Below are 27,674 nucleotides of genomic sequence, written 5' to 3'. Positions count from 1 at the left end.
AAAATGCCTTCATATTGTAGATTGGATATATGTGTGAAAAACAAGTTTTAGTCATGTTTCATAGTAAAACTTAACTTCTTATAAGGACAAAATACTGGCCTCTACCACAAATATTTGTTAGACAAACAAAAAGGATCAATGCATTACACCTAATTAAAGTTGGTTTGTTGGAGCAGTTCGATTGCGAACATATTCGCTATAGACCCAGATCATCCAATCATTTACAATCAGCCGATCTTGACGTGCTTATATCTCTGGTCATTCAGAAAGAATGGAACCAACAGGATTGTTAAAATCATTCAATGGGGACGCTGGAAATATAAAATGAGTCTTAAAATGCATTTTTCATGTTAGCCAAAAGAAACATGAGTTTATCATATTACAATCAGTAACCTAACCAAGAAATACAAGAAGATGAAATGGAAAGTAAACACTTGCTCACCTCTTCAAAACTGTACGATAAGTGCATAATAGATTTCCCGGTAGTTCCAAATAGATTTTCATCAGTCTCAACTGGTCGACGATGGAGGCGGCGGAGGTAGAGCATTGGGTGGTGGAGGTGGTGGCATGGACATCATAGGTGGTGGAGGGAAGGGCCTCCCAGCCATTTGTTGAGGGGGTGGTGGTGGTCGCCAAACAGGTGGTGGTGCTGCCATTCCCATTGGAGGAGGCAGAGGCCTTGAATGAATTTGCATTCCTTGTGGTGGAGGTGGTGGCATATTAGGTGGAGGTTGTCGAAACTGCTGAAGTGGTGGCGGTGGCATGACGTGTGGTCCATTCTGTTGCTGCATCTGACCTGGCCAAGATGGCGGCGCACCCAGCTGCATAGGAGGTGGGAAGACTCCACTCTGCGGGATTGGTTGGTGAAGTGATGGAATTTGATTGGGAGGAGCAGGACCATTTGCAAAGGGTCGGAGAGGCATGGGTGCACCCATTGAACTGTTGGCCTGAGGACCGTTGCCAAGTGTAGGCGGTCCACTTGCAAAGAGAGTGTGAGGCCTGTTTTTCTGCGCACTCGGATTGCTTGCAGCCAAGACTCTCTCTGCATTTTATTAGATTGGATATGAGAAATGTTGTATAAAAACACAATATCTAAACTAAGACTTGCATCAGGCAATATCAAAAAAGGAAAAGTTGCATCCATTATATATAATGAAATCAGTATGGCAGAAACGATGGACACTCGTCAACCTGGAGAATGAAATCCTAAATTTAGATGTTAAGAAGTAAAAAAAGTGGGAATTACCTGCTGGAGTACCGTGCCGCTCCCCTTTGGTGTCTTTCTTGTATGCATAGGAAACGGTAATTTGACGATTGCAGAGATACTGCCCATTCATGGCCTGCAAAAACAAGGGAAAAAAAACGACTCAGTGAATATAGATAACTAACATGATGATCAATCACACTAAGTCGACGTAAATTCAGACAAGTCACAAGATCATGGTTGAGTTGAATAGGTGGCTCATTGTTTCTAAAATGCAATAAAAACCAGTATGTACTCAAAAAGTGCTCTAGAAACCTGGATTTAGCACAATGCCAAACATGAGGGTCATGACTAGAGCACCAATAAAAAAAAGAGGGAAGGGAAGGAAAGCAACTGAAAAAAATGAAGTAAATCAATGCACTCAACTGAGTTTTGAGTTGACTCAGACTCAAGATATACCTCAATAGCTGCATCAGATGTCTCGAAAGAATCATAACTAATGAAGCCAAAACCACGAGAATTCCCAGTCTCAGGATCTCTCATTATCTGAAACCAAACCAAAATAAATCATCAGAGTAGATTAATTCCCCAAATATGAAATCATTAGAGGTCAACAAATCAACAAGACCAACTTGTTGATAGAAACTTTAAAAAGAAGGCCTATGGTCCCTATTTGTTCCCATGCACATGGGCGGGCAGCCATGGCATCGCCTGGACCAAAATATTATCCACCAAATTAAATGATCTTATCCAGCCTACCAATGACATCTTAACTTGATGATGAGAGAATACATGGCAAAGTCTCCAAAGTATTCAATCCGTCCCGATGCAAAACCTAACCTATCCAATTAAGTAGGTCAAGCCAAGCCCCTAAGGTAATAATGATACCCGGCTGCATTCCTATTGTTTGGTATCATGATGACTAGAAAGCACTGCATGGAGTTGATTAAGCTGAATTTCATGAAACCTACAGATCTAGTAATGTAAAAGAGGCTTCAGGTTGTAATTGAACTAACATGAAGTTTTCAAGATAAGTCTTTTACCAAATGGTGAACCAATGGAAATCAAGTTTACGGTTATCCCAACATGCACTGGGCGTAGTCTAACCGCACATGCTACCAAAATTACAGAAGAAGATTCCATTGAGTACTTAAAAGTTATGACAAAAGGACCCCATTTAGACTTTAACAAAAAATAGCAATGCAAATGAAAAGAATCCCAAAGAGAAACCTTAGGGTTTGTGACGATGAGTCCAAACGCACTAAAAGTGTCGTACAACAGTTTTTCGTCCACATCCTGCAATAGAATAACATGTTAATTTCAAAACTGTAGACAATTGTATGGAAAGAATATTGATGAAGTTTAACACTTACAGGGTCAAGATTTCCAACAAAAAGGTTTGCTCCAACGTCCAGGCTCTTCTTGTCTTGGGTAGCCTGGAATAGCAAGGGGAGCATTAAATGATTATTAGAAATATTGCCAGGTCATATGGTGAACATTTTTCGGAAAAGCTAGCATTCATGATTCATGGACTAGAAGTATTTCAAAGCATGAAAAAGTGATAGCAAGCAACAATGGAATGCATGTTAAGACAACCAATCCAGTATAAACAGTCTTCAGACAACCACAGCATATTGAGAATGATGTATAAAAGAAAACATAAGTAACACTATCAAGTATGGATGGGGCAACTCAGAAAACCAAATTATTTCAGGAAGGATTTTAGAAGGCTACATGTGCTCCCTTTGAATCTCACACTGGTGACTTTGAACAGAATATAAAATTCCTAGGCAGTATAAAAAGCATATAGAAACATGGGTAAGAATGGACTAGAATAATACACTCATCCTCACCTTATTTACACGTATTGGCTTCCCAAAAAGTTTGATCATGTTGAGAATCTTGATTGCCTGCATTATAAAAAAAAAATGATGTAAATTAAAATAGAGAAAAATCATTGAAACAAGGTGAAAAACATCTCAACACCTGTGGTTAAATATCATGATATTCAAATGCAAACAAATGCACATGATATGTAGAACAAAACATCAAACTGCAGGCAATACGTACATAGTCTGCATCCTCTTCACTGCGGAATTCCACAAACCCATATCCTTGATGGAGATTTGTCACTCTATCTTTCGGAACATAAACATTCACTGAAACAGGTTAAATAAACGGTATGAAACAAACATTGAAAAAGTAAACAAACTCATACTCAATAATTCTAGCTTCTGGAACATAAACTGTAAAATAAGATGGGATTACTAACTGAGAAAACACATTCTTGTATTACTTAAAAGAAAGTATTCTGGAATAGCTAGAGCAAGCTCATACTCATTCTTGAAATGGCAAAAGGTGGGTACAATCCCAAACACGAAATTCCAAAATGCAGCCAGTTCACATAAAAAAAAATATCCACAACTACCAATCAAAAAGAAAAATATATTCCCAACCGCATTTCATGATACATTGGATCGGCCTCCTTACTCAATCTATTACGCTCATTCAATAAAAACAGATTATTCTCATTCACTACTTATAGACTTTCCGGGAATCAACCCCATAAATCTTGCATACACGGTTGAATATACACATTACAACTGGAAGAAGGTTGCCATTTAAGACATGACTCAAAAAATTATATATACAATATATCTATCCAATATAGATGTGCTCTGGATGAAAGCAAATAACCATGTCTGATCCCTATTTCACAATAACATTTATTCATGGATAAGTAACTAATTTTGCACCAAACTACAATCATACTCTTGCCTTTTAAATTGGAAAAATAGACACATTCAAGAGCATCAAGTTAGATAAAAACCAACCAAGTTCTATTTTTAATATGAAAGAGAGAGAAAAAGAAATAAAGTTTTAAAAGAAAAGCTGAAAGGAAAGAGAGAATGCCCAAGGACCTGTTTGGCCAATATCATCTGCCTCAGATTCTTTCTCTTCCACTTTATTTTGTGTGTGAGAGTATGCATGCATGTATTGTGGGAAGGGAAGGTCGATCAGGGGATCAAGCAACTCGGATTCTTAAAAAAAAATGTAAGGATGTTCGATGCCTTGGGGGAGAAATTCCCTATAAATGTTAAAATTGAATCACAATTCCTTCCCTTACACACAATCAAACCATTTAAATCCTTCATTTGTTTGTCCACTAGACTGCCACTGGCCAAGTTATTATTGCCCATGATGGCCCCAACTAAAACGCATCCACTTTCTTCCCCGTGACAATGGTGGAAATCGGATCCATAGTATAGAAAAATCCAGGTTCCTTCTTGGATGGAATACTTGATTGGCTTTTCAGTCGAAAAGATCATCCAACCTAAAAATATACTTCATATTCTCCTCCTTTATTTCACCCCTCGTTCAGTATCATGCACCTACCATTACCTCGATTTTTTTTTTTTATAGATATAAAGAGAAGGAAAGGAGATCAAGATGACCAGAAAGAAACAGAAGAACAAAATACATGACCCAAAAGCTACTACTCTTTCCGACCATTTCCTGGTCTTTAGAACATAATTTGTTGGTGACGCAGTCTCCTACATTGATGGAGATGGTAAAATCTTTGGGTGATGATGCTAGAGACCTGGGTTCAAATCCCACCAGCACCAAGCTACTGAACTCGTTAAAAACAGGCTTACCAATCCGGAAGAAAAAAAAAATGGAGATGCAACAAACCCATTTCATGAAACAAACATGGGCCCATTCCAACTTTTTGACTTTATTGTTGCATCATCAAGCCCGGTGAGTCCCCCACATGGAACTCGCAAGTTGGACCCCAACCAGCAACACAAGTGTAAAAGGCGCCCCATACAACCTAATCCACCTACCCTCCCTATGGGGAATATGGGTAGGAGCCCAATATAGGAAGATACCATTGATAAAACTTAATTAAGCATCTTCGAAATACTCTTGCCTCTCCCAAAGAGTCCTAGATGCCTATGCCAAATAAGAAACCAACATGGGCCCATTCCCGATACTTTTGCCCACTCGCTTTCTATTGAACCTCCTAGCACAAGAACACTTAAAGAACATTGTCTTCTTCTTCACTCTTCACAAAAAACACATCTACCTAACCGATTAAATATCTCCTAACGACCAAGAATTTCCTCTTGCAACATCCAAAAACATTTTCCTTGAATCCTCATTGCCCAAAAAATTGGATATCATTGTGAATCCATTCACCCACCCACTGACCCCCCTTATGTGTCCCTGAGATTGAGTGATCCTACCACTCCAAGCTCAAAAGGTCAAATTAAAAATCTTTAACCTAAAAATCCAACAAAAACGACCCTCACTATTTGACTCATTGTTTAATCACAAGAAGATCAATGGCATGTCCTTCCTTGAGTGCAACTAATCATTCATATAGAAACCAAAAGATCAAAACAGTTGTCAAAGTCTTCAGGGACATCCCTAGCTTTTTCACAATTCTCTGATTATTTCTAAATGATATCAACTTAGGGCACACCAAAAAGTGATTTTTCAAATACTGGTCAAACAAAAAAGTAAGCTGTCAAGCATACTCCCCACTTTGATTTGGATCCAAAAATAAAAGCTTTCATTAACCACATAATTGGAAATAATCAGCTACAAGGTTAGGCAGAATTTAAACAATTGTGAGTTACTTAAATGGAAACAAAGCCCTTAAATAACTGAGACAAAAGAAGATCCAGTAATCAGACATCAAACACCATATAGAAAAACAAATTGCAATTTTTTAATGTAGTTTTAAATAACTAGAGAGAAAGAAACCAATTAATACACTGGACTATTGTCATAAATTTTCTAGCAAAATAGAAATGCAACGTTGGGGAACCAGTAATCAAAAGGAAAAAAGACAACAATATAAATCAAACCAGGAAAAAAAATATATCATTGGTAGAGCAAGTCCTAGCATGTCGATGTTTGATCAATGATTGGTGGCATAAGAAAAGTAAATAATTGGAGAAAACATCTGGTTTGTGTACGTCTCAATAAAATGTCAACTATAATAGTGATGTTTCCAGGAAAGCCGATTTAAAAGATATAACTTTGCTATTCAAACAAGGTGTAGGAATTAAGAAGAACAATTCATAATAATAGAAATCAGAACATACCAACAGGACCTGCTTGGACAAACAACTCCCATAGTAACTCCTCTGTAACCTACATAACAACACAGAGAAACTTATTCATTACTAGATACATCAAGGTGATGCCAAATCATTACTAGATACATCAAGCTGATGTCAAATCCACCACAGGCATGACCTGTGGACAGGACATCAAACCTATTTCATCAACCCATTAAGGTGATCAAATATAAGCAAAGCGGGAGGATTTTGGAAAGAGGAGAGGATTTTGGGTAATCAAAGCCCAATGTTAACAATGATTATTCTAGTGGATTGGCTACAAGGAAGTAGTCACCGATTTAGGTGACAAACCTCGTAAAAAAAGTCTCTTTATTTCTTCTCTCACTATTTATTTATGTGCTTGGTTTCTTGAAAAATCCGTGATTATCTTGGGGGGAGTTGGTGGGGTGGGGGGCATTGATGACAGCTCAGACCTTCATCCCAACAGTACATTTTTCTTAAATTAGGTAAGGGTTCTAAAACTTCTCGACTGATTGTATCAAATCAAATGTAACACGACAACAATAGACAACGATAAATTGAATTGAAACCCTTTTTTACATTAGACAAAATAACAACAAAAAATGACCATTTACATGAGCATAATATACGAATTTCCCAACATTCACTCTCCATACAAGATCGTATATATATATATATATATATAATGAAACTTGAGAAGTTTGGTTCACAAGAACAAGAGTGTACCATAGACAACCATAAGGATAAATGTGAGCAATCAGGACACATAGGTTGATGGGTTAAACTAAAGGAATCACTTTATTCGCTCGATTTCTAAGAAACTGGGTAATTTTATAGAAAAAGAAATTAATCTCAATTTTTTTTTTCACTCTTGTTTTTAAAATACTAGTTTCAGAGTAAGAACAAGAACCCTAGAACTCGAAAAGATACCAAACCTGATAATCAAGATTGATGACATGTGTTTGTGATGTGTGTGTTGTTGGTATTCTGGAATAGTAGTAGTTAGTAGGTAGTTATTTAACCAGTAAAGTGTATTGGTAGGATTCGTAGAAGTTATAACTGTTTTAGGATGTGTTAGGAGTTGTAGAGTCATGTTCTGGAGTTGTTAGTTATTGAGAACATGGGTCCTTTCCATGATTGTAAGCAGTTGTTCTAGTGTCCTGTATTTATTTCCAATATGAGAATGAAGGAGTAGTTGTCTCTTTCATACTTATTGGAAAATATTTTGGAGGTTTAGGTTCTCCTCGAATTGAACCTGCTGTCTTTTATTAGCCACAATAAGTAGACAGAAAATGGTACTCAACAGTTTGCCCATCAGAAAGAATCCATTCCTCTGACTCATAGTAACTGATTGATTTATAAAGAAAAGAAAAAGAAAATCTAGTTTACAATACAAATCTCTGTTTTTTTTTTCTCGTCAAAACCCTAGTTTCAGAGCAGGAACAAGAACCCTAGAACACGAAAGACAGTGAAAGAAAAAGAAACCTGAGGATCGAGATTGCCAACATAAGCAGTGGCGTCTTGGTTCCTCTCTGCCGAGTGTTGGCCAAGCAGATTTGCTCCTACGCCCGGAGCGATTCGAGTCGTCATGCTTTCTTCTCTTCTCCTCGACTTCTCTACTATCAATTACTTTGTGGAAGGAGGGGGGGGGGGAAGATGTTTGGTTATGGATTTTGAGTTGCTCCGATCGAGAACAACCCTCATTTCGCACTTTTCTGACGTGGAGGTGCAAAGACCCATAGATTCTTTCCCCTCGTATCTCGGTGAAAAACATCTATGGTTCGTGAACACATCCACTTGAGGAAAATGCGAAATGAGGTAACTCCAGCACGACTTATACCAAAAAAATATATTTTGGGACAATTACCGTAAGGAAAACGCTGCAATGATATATCACAAAGGTGAAAAAAAAAACTGATGTGGTGGCGCACACATAACCGTAGATTCTTTTTACTCGTATCTTGCAGAAAAGCATTTACGGTAATGTGCAGGACACCACATCATTTTGTCACCTTGTGTCCCCGCCCCCCGACTCTTACCGTAAAGGCTTATTATTTGAAAACGTGTACTAAATAGTATCTTCGTAAAAAAAAAAATCGGACTCATGTGGATACAAATCATGAAGTGTTAATCTAAAAAGACCCCATGCAGTATTTTTTAATTAAAATACCTTAACTACCCTTATAACAACAATTTAATGTATAAGAAAATCGTATTTTTATAAAATTGATGACATGCCCCTTGACCCTAGTCTTCTATTATAAACTAAATAATTATTATATAAATGACCCCAAATTCATTATTTTTCTTCACAAAACTTGTCATCTAACTCTCATAGATGATTGATCGGACTGATTTTCAATGCATAGACTGATGTAAGATCTAAAATATTTAGAATCCTTTAAACATATATTAAATCTATTAAATATTTTAAACATTATTTTAAAACTTAATTCAAATCTCCATTAAATTGAATTAACTTCGAAACTTGTAAGTTGAATAAAATTATATTAATATTATGAATATTTTAAAAAACTTATAATACGTAAAAAAATATTTTTTGTTTTCCACGAAAATTATTTTATATAACCAAATAACTTAGTTAAGTTTTTTAAGTTACTCAATACATTTTTTAAGTTACTCAATTAAGTTAATTTGGAACTTTGGTTCCACTGAGATTGGTGCCGAATCATTACAAAGTCTAATCGAATTGATAGTGATCTATAGAACTTAGTTGTTCAAGTCAACTCGATTAGATTTGTAGTGACTTGGGCCCAAACGCGATAGAATCAACTTGCCGAGTCAAGTCGAAAATGCACTTAATAATGTCAAATTTTTTATCTAGTTATTTGGTTATCTATAATAATTTTTGTGAAGAAAATATATATTTTAAATGTTAAAAATATTTTTTAATTTTTATAAAACTAATATAATTTTATTTGACTCATTTGAGTCCACTTTGAATTTTCAAGTTGATACGATTTGATGTGGTCTAACTATTTTAGATTTTACATCGGTCTACCTACATGTTCCAAATCAGTTGGATGATGATGATCATCCCATCATTATCATCGTTGCATCATAAAAACTAAAGGCTCTTTTGCCATTAGATCATTTTTCCTTAATCTATAAGAGAAGACTAAGGTCAAGGGATTTTTAACTAATTTTAAAATATATGGGTACCTCAAATAATCATTCAAATGTGGAAGGGCCAATCAACACACGATCTATAGAGTTTTAAAGGTGTTGTCAAAAGGGTAGGTCGGGGATTATGTAAAATAATGCTTTGATGGGTCTTTGAGAGTCCAAATTATCTATGAGAGGATCTTTTGGTACATATTTTCAATAAACTAATCTTTTCGGCCATTTTTTAAAAGAGTTGTGCTGGAGTGACCTCGGGATTGTACCCCATATGGCACATTCGGGAATTGCATGGGAACCATAGATACTTTTTTACTTGTAACTTGATGAAAAGATCAATGGTATACTTGTAACTTGGGCGGGCAAAACTCAAATCCGCTGGGTTGAACTCGACCTTTGGTCAGGTTTGGGCATAGATAGTTTGGGTTTGGCCTCGGGTCAAGGCAAGAAAAAAATATATGCCAAACTCAATTTGGTGTATGTGTGTGGGTATAAGTATAGTTAACTTGATTAGCCTAAACCCGAATCCAAACTTAATACAATTATAATTTAAAAATATTCCTTCGTCTTGATTTTTTTTCACTCTCATAATTCATTTTTTAATATGTATGTTAATGTTGATCTATACATCAAAACTATTGTGTGATTATTTCATAAGATAAATAATTATTTTATTTTAAATGTAATTCTATATTGTCATACAATAATTATATTACAATTTTTAAAATATATATATATATATATAATATTTCTTGAATATTATAATTATTAATAAAAATTAATTATTTTAGTTAGGTGTTGTTTGTTAAACTGAAAAAAAAATAAGTGTTGAATAACATTAAGTGCTGAAACTTATAAGCGCTAAATTTAAGTGCTAAAAAAATTATTTGTTTAGATGCTGAATCATGTTTATTACACATTGTTGAAGTTGAAAAATTGTCTTTGTTACTATTACAATCATATTATACATTGTTTGTATGTTTCAAATGCCCATTTCTTATAAAAAATATATATATATATATATTATTTCTTATAAAATTAAAATACAATTCATTTTTAAACAATAAATAATACTCAAATATTCAATTATAAATAATAATTTCTATTTAAAAAAGTTCGTAAATTTCAAATTAAAAATAATAATGTCATACAAATCACCAAAATTTGAAATCAACATTAGAATAACTTATTTTTTTATGAATAATTTCGATGGAAATAAAGGATGTGTAATTATAAAAGCACTCTATGAATTAATAAAGGCAACTCACACCATAGCCAATTTTTTTTGTTTTATATGGGTTAAAGTTTTCGGAATGAGTAAATTTTTAGTGAAGATGGTCTCTATAATCTAGAGATCATCATCACAAAAAATCAGTCAATTTTGAAAATTTTAACTCGTCAAAAATAATTTAAAAAAAAAGGACGATTTACGATTCTTGAACTTGTTTTGATAGGGTTAGAAGTTTCAGGATGTGCTGATTTTTGGTGAGGATGATCTCCTCATTATAGAGATCATTCTCATCAAAAATCAATTTATTCTAAAACTTTTAACCCATATAAAATAAAATAATTTAGTCATGGTGTGGATTTATTAATTTGTGGGGTGCTTGTATACTAACGAGGAGGTCATCCTCACCAAAAATCAACTCATTCCAAAAAATTTAACCCATATAAGATAAAATAATTTAGTTATGGTGTGGGTTTATTAATTTGTGGGATGCTTATATACTTATCTATATGATATAAGAGGTAATATCGTTTTAAGAATAAGGGCATATTTGTCCATGCTAAAAAAACGAATGACATACTTGTCCGTATCGAAAAAAACGAAGTGTTTACTGCTTTAGCACTTTTTTCAGCATCAAAATAGTGCTGAATTTTTTTCACTTATTTTCAGCAATAAGTACTGAAAATATAGAGTAAACAAACGCGTTATTTTAACAAAAAATGCTAAATTTTTTTTTTTTTTCAGCAATAAGCACTGAAAAATAACACAAACAAACACTATTTATCTTCTCTCTTTAAATTTACTTATAATTTTATGTATATAAACTTTTGAAATACATTTTTTTAAAAATATAATTATAAATTTTCAATTATTTACATACCACTTATCTTTATATAAATTCTTATCAATACTAAATCATCTAGTATAATTAGGAATGCAATAACCAAATCAATCCGACTTAACTATGGTTTGGATTTGAGTATTTCATGTTCGAGGTCAGGTTGGGCAAGGGTGTGGGTTGATCCCCGACCTGCCCGAGTTGTAGCTCTAATCCATTGTTCCCACACACTTCCATAGTTCGATGTCACTCGGGTCGGGGCTTCAATTTATTTATATGAGTGTGGTTTTAACTTTTAATTAAAATAAAAAATAAAAAATAAAATCAAGATTCATTGTTACTAATTGAATATGAGGGCATTCAGGTCTTTTCCTGGTTTTTATGAGAACTGCTGAATCTACGGTTATGTGTGCGCCACCACATCAGTTTTTTTCACCTTTGTGATATATCATTGCAGCATTTTCCTTACGGTAATTGTCCCAAAATATATTTTTTGGTATAAGTCGTGCTGGAGTTACCTCATTTCGCATTTTCCTCAAGTGGATGTGTTCACGAACCATAGATGTTTTTCACCGAGATACGAGGGGAAAGAATCTATGGGTCTTTGCACCTCCACGTCAGAAAAGTGCGAAATGAGGGTTGTTCTCCGATCGGAGCAACTCAAAATCCATAACCAAACATCTTCCCCCCCCCCCCCCTCCCCCTCCTTCCACAAAGTAATTGATAGTAGAGAAGTCGAGGAGAAGAGAAGAAAGCATGACGACTCGAATCGCTCCGGGCGTAGGAGCAAATCTGCTTGGCCAACACTCGGCAGAGAGGAACCAAGACGCCACTGCTTATGTTGGCAATCTCGATCCTCAGGTTTCTTTTTCTTTCACTGTCTTTCGTGTTCTAGGGTTCTTGTTCCTGCTCTGAAACTAGGGTTTTGACGAGAAAAAAAAAAAACAGAGATTTGTATTGTAAACTAGATTTTCTTTTTCTTTTCTTTATAAATCAATCAGTTACTATGAGTCAGAGGAATGGATTCTTTCTGATGGGCAAACTGTTGAGTACCATTTTCTGTCTACTTATTGTGGCTAATAAAAGACAGCAGGTTCAATTCGAGGAGAACCTAAACCTCCAAAATATTTTCCAATAAGTATGAAAGAGACAACTACTCCTTCATTCTCATATTGGAAATAAATACAGGACACTAGAACAACTGCTTACAATCATGGAAAGGATCCATGTTCTCAATAACTAACAACTCCAGAACATGACTCTACAACTCCTAACACATCCTAAAACAGTTACAACTTCTACGAATCCTACCAATACACTTTACTGGTTAAATAACTGCCTACTAACTACTACTATTCCAGAATACCAACAACACACACATCACGAACACATGTCATCAATCTTGATTATCAGGTTTGGTTACCCCCCTCTATATCTTTTCGAGTTCTAGGGTTCTTGTTCTTACTCTGAAACTAGTATTTTAAAAACAAGAATGAAAAAAAAAAATTGAGATTAATTTCTTTTTCTATAAAATTATCCAGTTTCTTAGAAATCGAGCGAATAAAGTGATTTCTTTAGTTTAACCCATAAACCGAATTCAAGTTCATGGTTTGCTACTCTAGAATGAAACAAGTTCATTGAGCTAGGAGGAGAGAATTTGTTTCTCGGTTTGTTAGTTTGGTTCGTTTGTGCGTGTATATGTGTGTGTATAATTCAACCATTTAAGCAAGTTATCAGCAGTTGAGCACAACCATAATGTTAAAATGTTCTAAGTTATATAAAAACATAAAAACCATTGCCTTATCAAGTTAAATACCATATTAATCAAATTATAACTATCAAGTTATTGTACTTTAAAAAGCATGAAAAATTGTATATGTTCATTTGGTGGAGACCAGACGAAGTGATGTAATTGAATCCTTCAAGCAAATACATTGTATTTTCAATTTCAAGTCATCCGAATGTTATATTGAGTTCATCAAACCCATTGATAAAAAACAACGAACCGCAACAATTGGGTTCACAAATTTGTGGTTCATTGAATTTGATAGAGGAAATTTTTTGATGCAAACATATTTTCTTTGTGGACCCACAAACTAAAAATGGCGATTTCATGTAATTGGATCCAAGCATCCTAAATTTGCTCAAATCTAGTGGATGGGAATCATCAACCAAAAAAAAAAAGGCTTGATTTCTACTGATAGAATCACCAATCAGGATGATTTATGGTTTGTGAATTAGGTATCGAATGCACCAAGAATCAGCTCTATATTGGGAGCAGGAGTGTCATAAAGAACTAGGAAAAATGAACTATTGTGTAACCGAAAGCAGAAATTAAGTATTGTGTAGAGATTAGCTCTAAGGAACAAAAAAAAAAATTGGTCCCTTAAAGAAGACAAGTCTATGATTGTTGATACCAAAAACTCAGGTTCAAGTCTGGCCTTCGCCTCAAGAAACTAACCATTAATTCATTCATCTTCCAACCAACCATAATAATAATAAATAAATAAATAAAGAACAATACATTTTAAAAAAGGATGAAAAGAAGAACCAAATATATTTTTGGTCACAACATGTGAAAAGCATTCTTAAATGTTAGATAATTAAATAAAATCGAAAACAAACCCTTCAAACATTCAGGGTTTGAGATATAATCAAATATATATATATAATTGAGGAACAATTAAAAATAATACGTAACCCCAAATGGTTTAAATTTAAACCAACAATCCACTATTAGAACAAATAAATAAATATATATGCCAAATATACCAACTATAAAGCAAGGAGAACCCGTTGGATTTGGGGATATGCAGCCAATGTTGTGGAAGAGAGTTTCAAATGAGCGAAATCATGTGGAGAAGTTCTATGGGTTTAGGCTGTATATCAAATGAAACTATGAAAGAGGCAACAGTGAGAGCTACAAAGTACACGAGGGTTGCGACTTGCGCGGCCTCTTGTCATATTCTCATAAAAACCAGGAAAAGACCTGAATGCCCTCATATTCAAACGTGGAAGGCCAATCAACACACGATCTATAGAGTTTTAAAGGTGTTGTCAAAAGGGTAGGTCGGGGATTATGTAAAATAATGCTTTGATGGGTCTTTGAGAGTCCAAATTATCTGTGAGAGGATCTTTTGGTACATATTTTCAATAAACTAATCTTTTCGGCCATTTTTTAAAAGAGTTGTGCTGGAGTGACCTCGGGATTGTACCCCATATGGCATATTCGGGAATTGCATGGGAACCATAGATACTTTTTTACTTGTAGCTTGATGAAAAGATCAATGGTACGCCTGTAACTTGGGTAGGCAAAACTCAAATCCGCTGGGTTGAACTTGACCTTTGGTCAAGTTTAGGCATAGTTAGTTTGGGTTTGGCCTTGGGTTAGGGCAAGAAAAAAAATATATGCCAAATTCAAATTGGTGTATGTGTGTGGGTATAACTACAGTTAACCCAATTAGCCTAAACCCCGAATCCAAACTTAATACAATTATAATTTAAAAATATTCCTCCATCTTGATTTTTTTTCACTCTCATAATTCATATTTCAATATGTATGTTAATGTTTATCTATACATCAAAACTATTGTGTGATTATTTTCATAAGATAAATAATTATTTTGTTATTAATATTTTATTTTAAATGTAATTCTATATTGTCATACAATAATTATATTACAATTTTAAATATATATATTTTTTTCTTGAAAATTATAATTATTAATAAAAATTAATTTTTTTAATCTTATTATTTATCTTCTCTCTTTAAATTTACTTATAATTTTATGTATATAAACTTTTGAAACACATTTTTTAAAAAATATAATTATAAATTTTCAATTATTTACATACCACTTATCTTTATATAAATTCTTATCAATACTAAATCATCTAGTATTAATTAGGAATGCATTAACCTAATCAATCCGACTTAACTATGGTTTGGATTTGAGTATTGCATGTTCGAGGTCAGGTTGGGCAAGGGTGTGGGTTGATCCCCGACCCGCCCGGGTTGTAGCTCTAATCCATTGTTCCCACACACTTCCATAGTTCGATGTCACTCGGGGCGGGGCTTCAATTTATTTGAATATGAGAGTGGTTTTAACTTTTAATTAAAATAAAAAATAAAAAATAAAATCAAGATTCATTGCTACTAATTGAATATGAGGGCATTCAGGTCTTTTCCTGGTTTTTATGAGAATATGACAAGAGGCCGCGCAAGTCGCAACCCTCGTGTACTTTGTAGCTCTTACTGTTGCCTCTTTCATAGTTTCATTTGATATACAGCCTAAACCCATAGAACTTCTCCACATGATTTCGCTCATTTGAAACTCTCTTCCACAACATTGGCGGCATATCCCCAAATCCAACGGGTTCTCCTTGCTTTATAGGTGGTATATTTGGCATATATATTTATTTATTTTTTCTAATAGTGGATTGTTGTTTAAATTTAAACCATTTGGGGTTACGTATTATTTTTAATTGTTCCTCAATTATATATATATATTTGATTATATCTCAAACCCTGAATGTTTGAAGGGTTTGTTTTCGATTTAATTAATTATCTAACATTTAAGAAAGCTTTTCACATGTTGTGACCAAAAATATATTTGGTTCTTCTTTTCATCCTTTTTTAAAATGTATTGTTCTTTATTTATTTATTTATTATTATTATGTTGGTTGGAAGATGAATGAATTAATGGTTAGTTCTTGAGGCGAAGGCCAGACTTGAACCTGAGTTTTTGGTATCAACAATCATAGACTTGTCTTCTTTAAGGGACCAATTTTTTTTTTGTTCCTTAGAGCTAATCTCTACACAATACTTAATTTCTGCTTTCGGTTACACAATAGTTCATTTTCCTAGTTCTTTATGACACTCCTGCTCCCAATATAGAGCTGATTCTTGGTGCATTCGATACCTAATTCACAAACCATAAATCATCCTGATTGGTGATTCTATCAGTAGAAATCAAGCCTTTTTTTTTTTTTTGGTTGATGATTCCCATCCACTAGATTTGAGCAAATTTTAGGATGCTTGGATCCAATTACATGAAATCGCCATTTTTAGTTTGTGGGTCCACAAAGAAAATATGTTCGCATCAAAAAATTTCCTCTATCAAATTCAATGAACCACAAATTTGTGAACCCAATTGTTGCGGTTCGTTGTTTTTTTATCAATGGGTTTGATGAACTCAATATAACATTCGGATGACTTGAAATTGAAAATACAATGTATTTGCTTGAAGGATTCAATTACATCACTTCGTCTGGTCTCCACCAAATGAACATATACAATTTTTCATGCTTTTTAAAGTACAATAACTTGATAGTTATAATTTGATTAATATGGCAGTTTAACTTGATAAGGCAATGGTTTTTATGTTTTTATATAACTTAGAACATTTTAACATTATGGTTGTGCTCAACTGCTGATAACTTGCTTAAATGGTTGAATTATACACACACATACACACGCACAAACGAACCAAACTAACAAACCGAGAAACAAATTCTCTCCTCCTAGCTCAATGAACTTGTTTCATTCTAGAGTAGCAAACCATGAACTTGAATTCGGTTCGATGAACCAGCTACCATATGTCAAGCACAGGTGCATTATCTTCTTCCACTACTCAGTTACATGCAGATGTATCGTACATATCGTATCAACACTCTAAAGGGTCGTTTGCACTTTGATGAGGGTGCTTTGGGAACTTAAAAGGGGTTACATTAAAAGGGCTATTAACAGGCGTGGTTGTGTGGGTGCGGTGCACGCACGTGTGTGTTGTTTGGGCAGGGGGAGGGTATTAGAAAATGTAAAAAAGGACACTAACATTAAGGAATGACCTCATTTTTCAATATAGGTTCATAGAAGTGGAAAGTGACAGCGACACAACCTACCTTTTTTTTATTATATGGGTAAGCTGGACTTGAACCCACGACCTCAAAGGTGCTTTGCAATGTGTCAAACTGACTGAGCTATGGAAGCCTGCCTTCATAAAAGAAGGAAAGAGAAAATGGAAAATAGTGTTTGGAGGCGATTGAATTCTCTCTCTCGTCATCTCTTGATACAATATGAAGCTAATCAGGTTCTTCATTTGGTAAGATTTAATGGGCTCCCTTTGTTTTGCTTTGAAGCACCCATTCTTCATTTATAATTTTTTTTTTTTTTTGTTGTTTCCAGAACAATTTGAGCATTTTGAATGAATTGAGGTGTGTGGAATCAGAACCAGTAATTATAGGAGGGATGGTGTTGGACATCCATGCCATGCCTTCCGCCCTAGTACATCCTAGAACCACTACTCCTGGCAAGGTATTTTTCCATTTTCATTAGCTATTTATTAGACTTGCATTCCATTCACAATATTTCTTTTCACTCAATAATTTGTGCTTTGTTCCAATTGATAAATTTGACCTAGGTAGAATTGATGACACAATCCCTAATAGGGTAATACCCATTAAAAAAGAGAGATTCTATTGCCACACCAACTTTTGCTAACGCCACCCCAATTCATATGTAAATCACCAATGAATTAGCAGTTTAGCACACATCTTGGGGTGGCGTTAGCAAAAGTTGGTGTGGCAATAGAAGCTCTAAAAAACAAGGTATAATAGGTACTGAATTTCAAATGTATTAGATATCTTTTGCACCTATCCATACATGGAGCTTCTCTGTTCAGGTTCACTATGTAACTGGAGGAGTAGCAAGGAATGTTGCGGAGTGCATGTCGAAGCTTGGAACGAATCCCTTTATGATTAGTGCTATTGGACTTGACATGGCAGGTGATTTAATTTTCAAGTGTTATATAATTTTACAACTTACAAGGGTTGTGCTACCTCCAACAGCATACAAATTCATGTCACGCCCATGCAGGTTGGTGGGAGTCACCATTCAATGGGTCCATCTCTTACCATCTGAATTATTAAAGAATTACAATGCCAATATGTTGGATAGCAGGATCATCTTATTGGGAACATTGGGTTGATTTTCAGCACAAAAGGTTTTCTAGGTGGGGCCATCTTTTTTATGATAAGCCTGGGGGGGACCCACTAATCTGTTTTTTTAGGAATGTGGCTCTTTGTTTTGCAAGATTGTCTCTAGTTCAATGTGTTGCTAGGATATCCTAATTATAAGCAATGGCTATTTTTTATTTTTTTAAAAATCTCTTTTGAAACTGACAAATTTGATATATTGTCCAGGAAATTTACTGATGGAGTACTGGAATTCTACTGGATTAGCTGCAGAAGGTAAATTGTATACCTTTACAGCCTAAAGGTCCTCCCCTCTGGGTTAATTTAGTTATCTGGCCATCAAGGCCTAAAAGTCATTACAATTGAGGTTTGGGTTGGAATATTTCTTTTAATTTCCAGATTTTACTGGGCCGAATCCCTGAATTTCATAATAATTCACGACTTCACACTAGGAACTTTGGCTTCTTTTTAAGAAATCAAATTAGGAATTTCCAAATTTTTGGGATAAGGATTTGGTGGTAATGGCCACAATGACAATGATGATTTGAGAACCTACCAAGCTAGTTGACTCTTTTGAGTCTTGAGTCAATTGGCGTGCCTTGGAACATTAGATTTCGCACCATAATCGATTTGCTCGATTCTGAGCCTTTCTTGCTTTTTTGGGTCTGAAGTGTATAAGGAGGTTTTTTTTTCTGTGTCGGGGGGGATGGGGATGGATAACTTCATGGGCAAATGGGAGTGGGTTTTGTAGTATTGCTCCCTTGTCAGCTTTGGATCCTTTTGTTGGTCATCTCGACCACATTTTAATGATTTTTTTTAACTTTTGCCGGTAAAAAAGAGAGTCTATTCTTAATTATTTATTTTGGAATTAGGCATTCAAAGGTGTCAAGATATCGGAACTCCAGTTGTCTGCAACTTATTTGATGACAGTGGAGAGTTGGCAGCTGCTGTTGCTAGCGTTGAAGCAATTGTAAGATGATTTTTATTTGATTATTCTTTTGTGCTATACCACACCCATCAGTTAAGTCATCATCTCGTAGGAGCTTAACAATGTTGCCTGAGAAAACATGTATAAATGCTTATATGATGACAGCCTTGACACTGCAACAGGAGAATTTTTTGACAAAAGAATGGATTCAGCAGTTCAGATGCAATATATGTTCTGCTCCAGTCCTGATGGTTGATGCAAACCTGAATCCTCATTCACTCGAAGCTTCTTGTCAGAGTACGCACAAGTTTTCCCTTAAGCAACTATAACTTTCACCTTCTTGTAGTGTTAAATGCATTGAGGTGTGATAGTGAAATATTGCGATTACCCTTGCTTCTAATGCTGACAATAACCTTTTTGTAACTCTCCTTAGTAGCGGCGGAATCTGGCATTCCTGTATGGTTTGAGCCTGTATCGGTTGCAAAATCCAAAAGAGTTGCTTCAGTTGTCAAGCATGTGAGTGCTGCCATCTTTGCAAGTTATTTTTTAGAAACATGTAGATGAGAGGAAATATGGCGTAGAGAAGATGGGTTTCTGATATTTCCTGCTTATGTGGTGGGGTACACCTAAAGGGTGTTCATTAACTACCAATTGATGGGTCTGATTTAAGAGTTAAAACAGTTGAAAGGTTACCCCATTTTAATTTTTAAAGAGCTGCTACTATTAGCACACCAATAACACACCAATTCGTATAGAAACAGCAGCTTAATTTCAAAGGGATTGGTGTGTTGTAAGTAAAAGTTGGTGTGACTATCGACCTGATCTATTGCATTCTTTGGACAGTCAGAAAAAGAGTAGAGGTTCAGTGAGAAGTATATAGATGGATGGTTATGATAATTGGATCAGCTAGAATTTTGGCCTCCTTCTAGACCTGTTAGATCATGGGTTTGAACTTCCGTATATGAGTGCTGTGCACTGAAAAAGGAGGGGAGACTGGAACGCTCGTCTTCTTAAGAATATCCCTAGTTTCTGTCATGCAAAGTTTAAAAACTCGTTTCAATGCAATGTTTCGGTCAAGAGAAAAACCATGACGGTTTCAACCAAAACTTTCCAAGACAGAGTCAATGTTTCGTTCCAGACTCGGTCGAAACTGGAGTTTTCCGTTGAAACATGAAGAAATGGCATGAAACTTTGAACCATGCCACTATGCATTATTTCATGAAACTGTGCTCTTAATCTTATGGATATCTTTTTGTGACTAATCTGGATTATTTTCACAGGTGACGTTCACTTCACCAAATGAAGATGAACTTATTTCCATGGCAAACGCTTTATCACGTGGAGATGGTTTCCATCCAATTCAGAGGATAGCTAATAGCCGAAGTAGCCAATCCGTAGAACATTTGTTCCAAATGCTGAGACCAGCAATATTGGTATTGCTAGAAAAGGGTATAAAATTAGTTGTCGTGACTCTCGGATCAAATGGGGCATTTTTATGCTCTAAAGATGGGCCTGACTTCACTAGATACCATTCGAAGAACACCAAACCTAATAGCTTTGGGCGACAATTATATGACACTGTGACTTCAAGATGTCCTCCGAATAAGTTTGTCAGTGCTACAAAGTTTGAGAAGAGAAGCTCACGTCTGTATGTTTTGCATTTTCCTTCCCTTCCCGCATCAATTGTGAGGCTTACAGGGGCTGGTGATTGCTTGGTTGGTGGGGTCCTTGCATCTATTTGTGAAGGTTTAGATATGGTGCAAAGTATGGCAGTTGGTATAGCAGCTGCGAAAGCAGCCGTCGAGGTGGAGACTAATGTACCATCCAAGTATTGTTTGTCCACAATTGCAGGTATTGTTGAAATTTCATACATAAATTTACATTATTAGCGATTTCATAACAAAGATCTCTTCAATAACCAAGCATCTTTCCGTTGGAAATTTTTTGCTAAGGTGTTTATTGTTGTTTGATGGTTACGAGTATTCGGGCTTGCTTAATCGTTTTATAAAGTATCAATTCCTTGTTACTATTGTATAGTAAAAAAGTTTCCTTAGTTCTCTAAGCTTCAATATATTTCCAAATAGTTGGAAATATTTCCATTTCCATGCTACTGAAAATACACCAACATTAAAGTCCAAAAAACTATTTGGTTTCTCTAGTTTTAGGAAAACTTAATATATATGACTGCTACTGCTATCAGTCTTGTATGAATTTGTTTCCGATAACTACAATTGAGGTATGTTGGTGAACCTAAAATATCTAAGACAGGCAAAATCTGATTGGATTTCTCGTTTCCATGTTATGGTCGTTTAAGCCAATATCTGATGGCACTTGCCTTGGTAGTTCATGTTTCATTTGTTACTTTGAAAAGAAAGGAAAAAACCCATTTCTGTAAGATATTTGATTGTGATCTTTGAAAATTTTGGATCAAATCATATAAATTGAATGTGGCTGAATAAGAGGTTTGCTTTTATGCAGATGATGCAAGGCTGATATACAACTCTGTGAAAGTTGTGTGCGATCAACCATTGGTGTAATTTATGGGGGAATGGTTCTACTCTGATGCAACATCTTCAACAGGTTAGCATGGTTTTACTATGAAATAATTTGAACAAATTCTTAAGGACGAATCACTTAAAAGGAAATTTATCCATTAGGATGCTTTTATTGAGTCAAATGTAGTGGCTTTTGTTCCATGGCGTCTCAAATTTGTTTTGTGGGTCTCATCCTTTAAAATCCCGTTTCAAAGCAATGTTTCAGTAAGGAGAAAAATCGAAATGGGCTTGGCCAAAACATTCCCTCAATGTTTTGTTGTGGTCTCGACTATAATTGGAATGTGCAGCCGAAATATTCTAAAATGGTACAGAACTTCGAACAACAACAATAAGCAAGAAGTTGCTCAAGAAGCTCTTAAAATTTCTCTTTGTTGCACCAGATGGCTGTGATACAATATATTTTGTACTGCATTGCTGGTCCCAAGTTTGTTTGACAATCAATGTAATAACATTGTCATCTGCTATCATAAATCTCACGCCATCATCTCATAATTGAATGGAGGAACAAGATGTGTTGAGCCCATCGAGGAGTAAATCCAGTCCAGCCTGGCTTGTTGGGAGATCAGTTTTGGATAGCGTTACTCTTCCAGTTTAGTTTCATGCTGGGCTAGGCCAATTCATGTTTGGGACCAGGTTTGGACTTTGGATAGTGTTATTCTTTAAGCTTTTGTACAAATTTTTTGGTTTTTCTACCAAATTTTTATCATGCCAATCTTGCCTCGATGTTTGAAGGTTGAAGTAGGATAGAATCTTAATGGTAGGATTACAAGTTTTATCCAAAGAGGTTGAAGATGACTGATTAGGTATAGGTTGAAGAAGATGGTATTTAGGTCAGTTTTCTTTCGAAGACAGGTCAAGGGAGGCATGTTGTCAGTTTGAAAGCATTGGGACTTCTCTAAATCAAAGTATGGTCACATGGATATATCACCCAGTCCTCTCTCTAAGGGAGGCATGTTATCAATTTGAAAACATTGGGGGCATCTCTAATATTAATCAAGGTATGGGTCACATGTCTATATCACCTAGTCCTTCTCACTCTAAGAGCAACTCCAACGCTGCACCCTCCACCCATACCCATAAATGCGTCTTTTAGGTACTGTGGGTAGCAATTATGGGTATCCATGTGATGTATACACTCCAACCATGCTACCCATAAAATCTATCCTTATTTTAATAATTTTTTAATTCAATTTAGATTTAAAACTTTTTGGAATCAACTTATTTGCAACATAACTGCCTGAATTTTTTCTCACCAAAAAAGATGGGTAATCAAGTGAGAGAGTTTTGGGTATCGAAAATGACTAGACTCAAAAATGTAAGGGATGGGTGTTCGGGTTGGAGACACTATTTTTAGACTTCAACTACCCAAAACAGCAGTTGGAAGGGGATGAGGTATCAAATCCCCCTTACCATGAAGTTATAAATCTCACCAACCTTGGTAAAAAGTTATAATTCTATCAAAAAAGGATTGTAACGAGCAGTTGAAGATTTACTTTGTCAAGTTACATATTATTTCAAAAATGTTGTTGTGTGGAAACACCCAAATATGTTACGATCCAAACAATGAAGGCGCAAAACAAAATATGCAAAAGGGGGGGAAAAAAATTCAATCACACAAGGCAAAATTTAAATGATTCGGTAATGTTGTCCCATGTTCACAGACAGCGATAATGATTTCTATCAATGAAGAGTCACAAAAACACAATACAATTTTGAGGTGTCAATAGCAACTCTTATAATGCTTTCGTATGTTATATTATCCTTAAAAGGAAATTCTTTAAAGACTGGCATATTGTTTTAAGAAAGTTTCTGCTAAATTCTTAAAAAGAATGAATCCAGACGTAATTGTAGGCTGTAACTGTTGCATTAGACAAAAATAAAAGTAATTTTGACCTTATTGATGACCGTTGTGGTATTTTTACTATCCAAGAACTTCCCACTAGTGAAGATAGAATAGTAGAGAGAGTCTTGTCTTTATTCGATGTATCGTGGTACGCACAGTCAGCAAAACTTTTCTCTCTTTCAAAAGTCAAAACGCCTTGCATCACCAACTGGGCCCACCATTACCATATATCCCTTCTCCACACCCCCAAAGCCCAAAGGCCATCCTCTCTCTTTCTCTCTCTGAATCACGGACACACACACACACACACACTCCACTATGCATCTTCTTGTGGCTGTGATCATCTTTCTATTTCTCATCATACTAAGATCCATATACTTCCTCATATGGGTCCCATGGAGAATCCAACAACACTTCAGGAAACAAGGTATACAAGGCCCTGACTACCGTCCGATCTTCGGAAACGCGGCTGATCTTCGAGATATGATCGCTGAAGCTCAAGCCAAGCCGATGCCTTTCACACACGAGATCGTCCACAGAGTCATCCCTCACTACTACAAGTGGTCCAACATGTATGGGAAGACATATCTATATTGGTTTGGGTCGACGCCTCGCCTGGCTATAGCCGAGCCGGAGATGGTCAAGGATGTTCTACTTAACACGTGTGGTTCCTTTGAGAAGGTTGGGTTAAACCCTTTGTCTAAGCTATTATTTGGTGATGGGCTTGGTGGTTTGAAGGGTGATAAGTGGGTGAGACATAGAAGGATCACCAATCAGGCCTTTAACATGGAGAGAATCAAGGTTAGTTCCCTCTTCTATCTTTTGGAAAATCTCTCTCTCATGTCAAATTTGGCCTTATTCATGTTTGAGGATGGGCCTGGGAGCAAGGCCCTTCAATGGCCCATATACTTATGAATTGGGCTGATATTGAACATACATAATTTTTTTTTTTTTTTTGGGTATATAGATATACCCGAATGACAATGTTTTTTAAATTGTTAGAGCTCATTCCTAAATACATCTTAACAAAATATTCAAAATACATGAATAATAATAGTGAAATCCAGGTTGAGGGGGGAAAAAATTATATATAAATCTTCAAAATTATGGGTACGTTACTTTACATTCGTCATTTTGAAAGTAACATTTAATCTTCAAAATTATGACTATATGTTCTTTATTTGTCATTTTGTTATGGTACACGTGAATGAATTACAATCTCACTGGAAAAGCTTAAAAAAGTTAAAAGAAGTAAGAAAGGGTATTTTGGATACTCGAAAACTTTTGCTAAGGTGAGGGAACATTTAGAAAGAAAAACTTTACAAACTGGGTTAAAAAGTTATTATCCAGAAGTTAAAGTTAGGGGAATTTAGATAAATTGAAATCTCTACGTCGGGGTCCTTTTAAGTAATCTCCCCTTTTTCTAAGGGACAAGGAGGAATAAAAGAGGCACGTTTGGTGACATGGTTAACGATATTGTACTCCAAAATTGATACCTGTGCGACAAAATTTCAGGGTTGGGTGCCAGAAATTGTGTCAAGTACCTTAAACATGTTGGATAAATGGGAGGAAGATAGAGGAGGGAGAGATGAGTTCGAGATAGAAGTGCACCAGGAACTCCATAACCTCACTGCGGATGTAATCTCCCGAACGGCTTTTGGGAGCAGCTACGAAGAGGGGAAGCACATATTTGAGTTACAAGAACAACAAATGCACCTAGTTTCACAAGCTATAAGAAGTGTTTATATTCCTGGATTCAGGTGAAGTTATCCCCAAAAGTCATTTAATTTTATAGAATTTGGCATTACAAATTTTATTTATAACGAGTCACCTTTTAAATTAAATAAATGATTCTTTGGGATATATATATATATATATATATATATAGTTTAATTGTCAAGCCAATGTATAATTCAAAATGACTCATGATAATTAAAAATATTCTACTTTTTATAGGTTTGTACCTACTAAGAAGAACATGATGAGGTGGAGATTAGAGAAGGAAACGCGAGAGTCATTAAGGAAGCTAATTAAGATTAATGGTGAAACAAGTGAAAATTCAAGGAATTTGCTTGGTTTATTGATGTCTTCATGCAATAATCAAGATGAAGAAGAAGAGAGATTAAACATAGAAGAAATAATAGATGAGTGCAAGACATTCTATTTCGCGGGCAAGGAAACAAGTGGAAATCTTTTGACTTGGGCTCTTCTTCTTTTAGCTCTACATCAAGATTGGCAAAGCAAGGCTCGCCAAGAAGTTGATCGTGTGTTTGGAGACCAAGAGATTCCTCTTGCAGAGAACTTGAATGATCTCAAGCTTGTGAGTTCAATTTATTGTTTCTACTTTAATTGATTCAAGTTTTAACCAAGATAAACATATTTAACATAAGCAAACTATAAATTTGGTCAAGGGCATCGAACAAGATGTTTGAGGCACGTCGGGTCATTCCAATCATTGGCATGACCTTGCACAAAAACCCGACGTCTGACTAGATTTATCTTCAAAGGGCATGTTTTTTTGCTCATCTTCATGTTTTTAGGCTGCATTTGTTCAGTGAAAACAAGAGAAAAATATCCTATTTTTTCTATGTTAAATAGGTAGGAATGGTACTCAATGAAACAATGCGTCTCTATCCTCCGGCAGTGATGTTGATGAGGCAAACATGCAAGGATGTTAAGCTTGGGACACTCAACGTTCCAATTGGCACACAGCTTTACTTGGCAATGACTGCAGTCCATCATGATCATAAGATTTGGGGTGAAGATGCCGATGAATTCAATCCATTGAGATTTACCGATATAAGAAAGAATCTAGCCTCATTTTTCCCATTTGGAATAGGATCAAGGATCTGTGTGGGCCAAAATTTAGCTGTTGTTGAGGCTAAAGTTGTCCTGGCTATGATTATCCGTAAATTTGCTTTCGTTATCTCGCCATCGTATGTGCATGCACCCATGCAGTTTCTAACCCTACAACCTCAATATGGTGCACAGATTATCTTCACAAAGATTTGAATAGTAGATGTACTTGTGTGACTAATTTGGTGACTTTGTAATGAAAATTAAATAGTTGGTGACATGCATTTGCAAGTGGCTTGCAAAAATTTGTAGAGCAAATGACTAATGCTACAAATGAAACAGAGAGCTTCTATGAACACACCAACTTTTACATGTAGCATACCAATCTATATGTTGGGTTTGAACATTTCTATTTTATGGGATTTGATGCCACCCACGTATGTACATTTGGTGTTGAAGGTTTTTTCCCCAAAGTTTCAAAATTTTCACACTGTAGCACAGAAGAGAAACTTTGAGGGAAAAAAAATGAAAGAGAAAGAGAGAAGGAAATGAAAAGGTAAGGGATTGCAAGAGGAGAGATGAAGTGAAAATCAGAGTTGAAATTGGTAGAGAGGACCATAATTGATTGAAAATAAAATAGAAAATATAAACATTTTGATCATTATTTCAAGTTCAAAATATATAGAGCATAAGATAATTTTAATTTTTTATTTTTAACAAAAAAAAAAAAAAACATTTACAAGGGTCCAAGTTTGCAATTAGTGGGTGAACTTTACTAATTATCACGTGGTTAAATAGGAGATTGTAAATTGGATGGTATCTATTGTCCATTTCACTTTGTCACACTTCCTAATGAGCTTGTTCCCAAGAGCATACAAAACTTAGTTATCTCTTTTTTTTTTTTTTTTTTTGGCATTACTGGGCCACACATACCAACCACCCTAGCAGTTAAATATAGTCACTTTTATGTGAAGGGGAACACAAAACTTAGTTACTCAGAAGTTAAAACTAGAATGTTATTAAGAGGAGGTGAAGAAGTAGGTATGCGTTTGCAAACC

The 27,674-nt window shown here is 35.3% G+C and overlaps 3 protein-coding genes across 10 annotated transcripts; 2 read left to right on the top strand and 1 right to left on the bottom strand.

Annotated features, from left to right (window-relative positions):
• Positions 1-7,961, bottom strand: EMB2444 (RNA-binding (RRM/RBD/RNP motifs) family protein). Of its 2 annotated transcripts, XR_015177532.1 has the most exons (10): positions 7,801-7,961; positions 6,319-6,367; positions 3,275-3,363; positions 3,058-3,114; positions 2,578-2,640; positions 2,435-2,500; positions 1,664-1,750; positions 1,247-1,340; positions 443-1,042; positions 1-254 (listed from the first exon to the last, which is right to left on the bottom strand). XR_015177532.1 is itself a non-coding variant. In XM_086439190.1 (9 exons), the coding sequence occupies exons 1-9, from the start codon at positions 7,903-7,905 to the stop codon at positions 510-512; spliced, it is 1,143 nt and encodes a 380-aa protein (XP_086295316.1). In that variant the 5' UTR covers positions 7,906-7,961; the 3' UTR covers positions 319-509. The 2 variants fall into 2 exon arrangements, 1 of the variants encoding a protein (XP_086295316.1); XM_086439190.1 differs by lacking the exon at positions 1-254 and having other exon boundaries at positions 319-1,042.
• A 4,170-nt stretch (positions 7,962-12,131) lies between these two features.
• LOC147403568 (pfkB-like carbohydrate kinase family protein) lies at positions 12,132-22,116 on the top strand. 6 transcript variants are annotated; one of them, XM_086439183.1, is made up of 10 exons: positions 12,245-12,383; positions 17,387-17,623; positions 17,707-17,835; positions 18,203-18,305; positions 18,723-18,770; positions 19,367-19,464; positions 19,605-19,719; positions 19,859-19,938; positions 20,703-21,273; positions 21,901-22,116. In XM_086439183.1, exons 2-10 carry the CDS (start codon positions 17,504-17,506, stop codon positions 21,957-21,959), a joined length of 1,323 nt encoding a protein of 440 aa, XP_086295309.1. In that variant the 5' UTR covers positions 12,245-12,383; positions 17,387-17,503; the 3' UTR covers positions 21,960-22,116. The 6 variants fall into 6 exon arrangements, with proteins under 6 accessions (XP_086295311.1, XP_086295310.1, XP_086295314.1 ...); XM_086439182.1 differs by having other exon boundaries at positions 19,856-19,938; XM_086439184.1 differs by lacking the exon at positions 17,387-17,623 and having other exon boundaries at positions 12,222-12,383; positions 19,856-19,938.
• Positions 22,117-22,654: 538 nt separating this feature from the next.
• CYP721A1 (cytochrome P450, family 721, subfamily A, polypeptide 1) lies at positions 22,655-26,974 on the top strand. 2 transcript variants are annotated; one of them, XM_086439180.1, is made up of 4 exons: positions 22,655-24,501; positions 25,336-25,580; positions 25,777-26,140; positions 26,419-26,974. In XM_086439180.1, the coding sequence occupies exons 1-4, from the start codon at positions 24,139-24,141 to the stop codon at positions 26,830-26,832; spliced, it is 1,386 nt and encodes a 461-aa protein (XP_086295306.1). In that variant the 5' UTR covers positions 22,655-24,138; the 3' UTR covers positions 26,833-26,974. The 2 variants fall into 2 exon arrangements, with proteins under 2 accessions (XP_086295306.1, XP_086295305.1); XM_086439179.1 differs by having other exon boundaries at positions 22,655-24,621.
• The last annotated feature ends 700 nt before the right edge of the window (positions 26,975-27,674 follow it).

Source organism: Akebia trifoliata, chromosome 4 (assembly GCF_017979445.1).
Source record: "Akebia trifoliata isolate Shusen 1 chromosome 4, ASM1797944v1, whole genome shotgun sequence".
In the NCBI taxonomy this organism is placed as follows: Eukaryota; Viridiplantae; Streptophyta; class Magnoliopsida; order Ranunculales; family Lardizabalaceae; genus Akebia; species Akebia trifoliata.
Note: the sequence above shows the minus strand (reverse complement) of the source record. Positions and strands in the feature narration are given on the sequence as shown.

Bases quoted from the DNA above. Each gene is read 5' to 3' on its own strand.
- CYP721A1 (XM_086439179.1), top strand. From the start codon at position 24,139: ATGCATCTTCTTGTGGCTGTGATCATCTTTCTATTTCTCATCATACTA. The intron at 24,622-25,335 runs GTTAGTTCCCTC...ACAAAATTTCAG, and splicing joins TTAACATGGAGAGAATCAAG to GGTTGGGTGCCAGAAATTGT. The intron at 26,141-26,418 runs GTGAGTTCAATT...TATGTTAAATAG, and splicing joins ACTTGAATGATCTCAAGCTT to GTAGGAATGGTACTCAATGA.
- EMB2444 (XM_086439190.1), bottom strand. From the start codon at position 7,905: ATGACGACTCGAATCGCTCCGGGCGTAGGAGCAAATCTGCTTGGCCAA. The intron at 2,641-3,057 runs GTGAGGATGAGT...TTGCTATTCCAG, and splicing joins AGCCAATACGTGTAAATAAG to GCTACCCAAGACAAGAAGAG. The intron at 1,043-1,246 runs GTAATTCCCACT...AATAAAATGCAG, and splicing joins GCGGCACGGTACTCCAGCAG to AGAGAGTCTTGGCTGCAAGC.
- LOC147403568 (XM_086439182.1), top strand. From the start codon at position 17,504: ATGGAAGCCTGCCTTCATAAAAGAAGGAAAGAGAAAATGGAAAATAGT. The intron at 17,624-17,706 runs GTAAGATTTAAT...TGTTGTTTCCAG, and splicing joins CTAATCAGGTTCTTCATTTG to AACAATTTGAGCATTTTGAA. The intron at 21,274-21,900 runs GTATTGTTGAAA...GCTTTTATGCAG, and splicing joins TTGTTTGTCCACAATTGCAG to ATGATGCAAGGCTGATATAC.